The sequence below is a fragment of the Hordeum vulgare genome, chromosome 6H (assembly GCF_904849725.1).
Source record: "Hordeum vulgare subsp. vulgare chromosome 6H, MorexV3_pseudomolecules_assembly, whole genome shotgun sequence".
Taxonomy (NCBI): domain Eukaryota; kingdom Viridiplantae; phylum Streptophyta; class Magnoliopsida; order Poales; family Poaceae; genus Hordeum; species Hordeum vulgare.
The window spans coordinates 64,994,708-65,000,600 of NC_058523.1; the positions used below are offsets into that span (position 1 = coordinate 64,994,708).

Sequence of the window (5,893 nt, forward strand, 5' to 3'; positions counted from 1 at the left end):
TGACCGCTAGCTCCATGGTTCAGGAAGAGCGTGAAGTGGCTGATCAGGCACCGCCAGTTTGGCGCTTCCACTGCCACTCCTCTGCTCGAGTGTAGCCACCGCGCCGGAAGACCGCCGTATTGGAAGTAACCGGCTGTCACCCTTGTTAAAGCCTGATTTTTGTGTTTGCAAGATTCTTGTATTCTTGTAAAAATAAATAGGAAGATTGCGTGATAACTTATAGTGAAAAGGCAAACCTAGAATCTCTAAGAACATGCAGATACTACTGGATTACTATGGTTATTGAAGTCACAATGCAAATTAACTCACATCTTTATCCAGTTGTTGTAGTTTTGAAGCACATACTTCTCCATGCGGCATGTGATCTGGGTAGTTCAGAAGGAGGAAAATGTGAGCATATGTTCCAATGGGAGGACCACCATGAAAATTTATTTTGTGTATGCTTACTGGTAGATGCCGATGGCGGATTTAATGCGAGCATATGCTTACCTATAGATGTCAATAGCAGCAATTTAGATGAAAAATAGATGGTGGAAATTAGGATTTACTTATGCAACTTGATGCAATCACACAACTTACATACTTGATGATGTCATTTGTTGCCCAGACAAATCAAAACTGAAAAACTACTAAAAAAATAATTGGAAAATACTGAAAGTGGACATGAGTATTTGCTACTAATATATGAAAACCACATAAATAAAACTTAGATTACACCCCGAGAGTAATTGCAAACTACAGATAAATATTTAACAGCTAGAATTTCAGCCGCGGCATCTTAACAATGAAAAATTAACAGACAAATTAGCAGCACACATGGAACTAAATCGACCAATCAGACATTAGGGGGGTGAAATCCTAATAACTGACCGATGTGGCATGAATCGTTTGTGCGTGATAACAGATCAAAAGATGGCACACTCAATGATACATGCGCAAGAGATGGGAATCATCATATACTCCCTCCGTTCCTAAATATAAGACATTTTAAATATTCCACTATAAACTATATATGGATGTATATATATAGACATATAATAGTGTATAAATTCACTCATTTTACTGCATATATAGTCTATAGTAAAATCTCTACAAGGTCTTTTATTTAGATGCGGAGGGAGTATAGTTTAACTTGAACAAACCTCAACCATGAGGAAATAGGAGCACTGCTCCTTGCCTTGAGCGCCTGCTTGCTTTGGTTTAGCACAAATTAGCATGTTTTAGGATCAAAATATTGGTACCTGAAACAAAAAACCAAAAATGATAGGACGATGTAAGCGGCAACGTCTTAGGAGCAAAAAAAATTCAGATCATGATAAGAGCTTCCTAGCAACACAATCATACCTACAAAGGGGGGGGGATATTTTCTTTGACATACAAACTGAAGGCATGTTTTTAAAGTCAAGGCACATAGGAAACAGAATGGAGGCACAATAATATACATGCATAATTAAGGGACCTCATATTTAAAGATCAATATAACTGGAAATAAGTTGACCACAACATTAGAAATCTAGTGGTGCATTCGCATGCAGCTATAGGACGTGATAGTGCAGCAACTCATCTAGACATTTAATTAATCTGTAGTTGTAAGCATTTATATTAGTGATTATGTGCAATCAGTCGATTACATATTCCACAATCCACATACAGGGCAAGTATAAAAATGATACCTCACTCGGACCACCATTTATAATTTCTAGTACATTCCTAGGGACGGCTAGGATCTACATATCCTCTTCCAGTATCCTCCAAGACCAAGAGAATACTGGTGGATTTCGTTGAGCACCTCCAGTACACAACAAAGTAAGTAAATCCACCCATGGGGCATACCAACGGAATGAGCTTGGATTAACCTGACATGACGCTAGTCCAGTTACCTGGCTACTATGCTTGCACGCCACTTTGAGTTGATGGTTCTGCCTTCTCATGCTCTAGCTTTCCAAAAGCATGTAGTACCAATCAGCATGATCACCGTTACTCGGCACTTCAGAAGCCATGTACCGCTGCAATAGATTTTATAGATAGCCAAGAAAGATTCAGTGCTTGCTTGTCATGGTAATTCTCAGAACAACATAAATTTTGTGATTGATTAACCTGACATGACGCTACAGGCCAAGGTTCTACAGAATCAGAGTAATTAAGGGATAATGTTCAGAGGCCACACCTTAAAGAAAGCCTCAAATACTTTGGGGGGATTGAACAAAAACGCAATAGAAAGCCTCTCGGGGTAATGGTTCTACAGGATATTCGCACTGTCTCTCGCAGTCTTTATGGGGGTTGCATTGGCCAGTATCCATCCTGTGAAGTCTATCAACCACACCATTTTGTCTAGACCCTCAACCCTCAGGCAGGCTGAGAACTGCATTCTCCAGGGTATATATAAGATACAGCAACTGCCCCTCATGAGATGACGTATTCTGAAAAAAATAATATACGGGTGAATTAAAGGATAACGAAACTATATGCCGCCAAAAACGGCGAGTTCTTACCTGCTTTGCAGGTCTCATAATAACGACGGCTCTCCCCTCTCTATCTGTGAAAGTTGCCCTGTACATTTTACCTGTTTCTGCTTCCACAGAAACATCAGGCTGGAATGAAAAATGAAAACAATCAGAAGAACGCTTGGTTACTTGACCAAGTTCTAAGAAAGAAATCACTTGAGCATTGCAGGGAAGGAAAGCACATATATATTTACCCAGCGAATATCCTCAGGCCTGCTAACTGCCCTCCACTTGAGACTTTCTTCCAACATTTTCCGAGATTTGTCAACATTGTTGCGTGCTTCGAGATACCTAACCAAGCATGCTTCACTGCAGTACTTCTCGCCACGGGCAGACATAGGCCCAAGTGCAGCTCTCAGTTCGTTGATCTGCTCACAGAAGATTGTTACATGAGAAAATAGCATATATGTTTAACCAAAGATGCAGATACCAAGGGTGGTTTTCTCTTTGACAAGAAGTAGTATGCACCGATATTTCTCAGCTTACGGGGTACGACCGAACTGGAAACATCTAAAGAATTCATAAAAGAGCTCATGTAGGTTCTGGTATGGAAGGGGGCTATGTTGTATCATACTATCAATGACAAGATACGTTTGTATCAAAGCACATGTAGAAAAGCTTATGTGGTTAGACATTTCACACTCCTAAAAATGCTACATTATGGGCTTTTGTGCAAAGCTGAATTTCATTTGATCTATGTAAGTTTTGCATGGTAACAGTTTTACAGCATAAACCAAACGTGATTTTTTTTCAATTATTACCTTTGCTTGTCGCTGCTCAGAATCATCTGAATTGAAATGAGAGGCCCGCTTCCTATGGAACATGATGTCTTCAACTTACCGAGGCTTCAACCTGCAGATGTGAAATGACGATAAATTAACACACATATTAGATGAGTAAATAATTGAATACAATTGTATTTTCTATTTGACTAAACGTGAAAATAAGTTCATCGTGACTTTTGAGAGGAAGTGGTTTCGAATCTGACAAAATTGGCGTGAGTCAGAGATCATGTAGTGAGATTATCAATATTATGTCTGGTTTTCTTCCTATTACAAGAGTTCGCAAATAACATTAGAAACGATAATTAAAATTGGACAAAAATGAACATGATGTAATTATATTTTCAGTCTTCTACTACAGAATGTTGTAGAATGAACAACATGATTCGGCCATTTTGTGTGCCAATGCAAAGATTACCACACTGTTAGTGTGAGGTTTTACCATCCTGATAAGTCTGAATGAATCATAAGTAGAGCACAAGTATTTGGACCCATTTCAGCAAGCATAAATAAGCCAATTTTCTCTACCTACTGCCTCTATCTCCGAAAAAGGATGGGTGCATCTTCCCCTTATTTTCTGTCGCCCATCAATTGAGAGGGTCAGAAAATGTGTTAAGCCTACAAAGGTCACGTCGTAATCAACTGTGCCAATAGACTACAACAGGAAACCACAAGTGACCATCCTACTCCATGAACAAGTCCAAGATCTAGAAAAAGTTGCACTATCTTGTGGAGAAACGCTACGCAGTGGACAAGCAAAGCTACGACTGTTATGCACCAGCATCCCGAATCAGATCGGCAAACACACCCGCTTTATAATCAACTAAAGAACCAATCCAGCCAGCAAGGTAACAACAAGAACAAGAAATGGAAAGGGAATCAATTAAGGAGAAAAGTTCCCCGTACCTGGAGGAGAAGAAGCCCCGGGGAGAAGATGAACCGGACCGGCGACGACTCAGGCTCCGGGGATCGCCCACGAACTGGCCGTCGCTGGCCGGGAGGAGAAACCGTTGGGAGTTGGACAGCGCTTTCCTATTCCTCCTCGTCCCGCCGTCTCGGGGCGCAAGAATAAACAACACGAGAGGGACAGAGTTAGAACATGAGAGGTACAGAGTTAGATCCCCCTCGTCCTACAGATTTTTCATGGAGAAGTTCATGAACGAGGAGGCGGGGAGGGAGTAGGATGCGGCTGGGTAAATACCTTGGTGGCGGTCGTCGTCGTCGTGGGAGGAGGAGACCGTGGATCCCGGCGACGGCGAGGGGCCCATTGCGATGGCGGTAACGCGGCCCGCCTCAGCGCGCGTCGACTGCTTGCCCTCCCTGCCGCTGTCGTCTCCCTGCTCCGTGGCGGGCGTGACGGGCGAAGGCGAAAGAGCTGGGGGAGAAATCGGAGGAAACGTATCGGAATGAGGAACCGAGACGCGGATGCTGCTCGCAGAACCCCCGACCCTGATGCGTGACAAAGCTCCGACGGACAAGGAGGCGACGCTGGGTCTCGGGGGAGAGGGCATCCTTCGATGAAGAAGGATGCATCGGGGTGGTTGCGAGGGAGGGGGTGGGAGAGAGAGATCTGGGGATGGAGACCGACGGGGAAAGTGGAGGGCGTGCAGGTCGTTTCGGTTTTTCACTCCCCTCAAAGGTGGGATTTTTTTTCTGCGCTTTTTTTGTTCGGGGATGGGCAAGACGAGGTGGGATCGCTGGGAGGTCGAACCATAAGCGAGGTTGAACCATCACGACGGCACATCCTGCTTTAATAGTAGAGATACCAAGTTAAAGTCTCATAAAACAGAAAAACATCATAATAGTCATCATATGCATGCATCCTAATCGATCATGCCAAGTTAATATAAAGCATAAAAACTTGTCTCTCATAAGACCTAGTCCTCGCTCCTAGGTATAATGTCATAAAACAGAATAACACCTATGTCTCCGTGATGAAGAGCAGAGATCCAACGGTCTCCAACTTGTGGCTTGCGATCCTTCTTTATTTCTCTCCATGCTTCAATTTGGAGCCTTTTTGATTTGCGGTTAGTCTAGTATGGAGCATCGAACTCAGCCCTCAACGGGCTTCTGATTTTCATATGACATTCTGGGTGCATCAACAGAGGCACTACATAATTTGGCAGTTGTTGTTGAAGAACATAATAATAACCTAGTTAGAAATATAATCAACACCATTTATGCAATAATAGAGCGTACTTAATTAGCAAACTCTTACCAACATATTTCGGCGAATGTCATCCGCCCTCAACCTATGCACTAGTGGCATGTAAAATGTATAATTTGGGCCAATTCCCTAATTATATGGAAAGTTCTCCCTACCAACCAGGACACCAACAAGAAAGTAGAGAAGAACATCCTTCTCCTCCCAAGTTAGATATGATCCATATGTGTAGTATGTCGTGTCAATTAATTTCCGTAATTTAGTCGAAGAAACGAAATAAGTTGTAAATTATAATTTAACAAATTTAGTATATGGATGAACACCAACTATTTCTAAATATAGAATTCAAATTACTTGACAAATATGGTTGAGGAACTCACATTGAGGTAAAACAGGAAGCATATCAACAACCACCCAAATGTCGGTGTTGCCTGGCATATTAT

The 5,893-nt window shown here is 42.1% G+C and overlaps 1 protein-coding gene across 1 annotated transcript; it reads right to left on the minus strand.

Moving 5' to 3' along the window:
• Positions 1–2,339: 2,339 nt before the first annotated feature.
• Positions 2,340–3,328, minus strand: LOC123406338 (phosphatidylinositol transfer protein 3-like). Its single transcript, XM_045099834.1, has 4 exons — positions 3,266–3,328; positions 2,699–2,872; positions 2,493–2,591; positions 2,340–2,420 (listed from the first exon to the last, which is right to left on the minus strand). Exons 1-4 carry the CDS (start codon positions 3,326–3,328, stop codon positions 2,340–2,342), a joined length of 417 nt encoding a protein of 138 aa, XP_044955769.1.
• Positions 3,329–5,893: the final 2,565 nt, after the last annotated feature.

Excerpts from the sequence above, each read along its gene's own strand:
- LOC123406338 (XM_045099834.1), bottom strand. The coding sequence starts at position 3,328 with ATGTTCCATAGGAAGCGGGCCTCTCATTTCAATTCAGATGATTCTGAG. Across the intron at positions 2,592-2,698 it reads GGCCTGAGGATATTCGCTGG|CCTGATGTTTCTGTGGAAGC; the intron begins GTAAATATATAT and ends TTTTCATTCCAG. Across the intron at positions 2,421-2,492 it reads TTATGAGACCTGCAAAGCAG|AATACGTCATCTCATGAGGG; the intron begins GTAAGAACTCGC and ends TATTTTTTTCAG.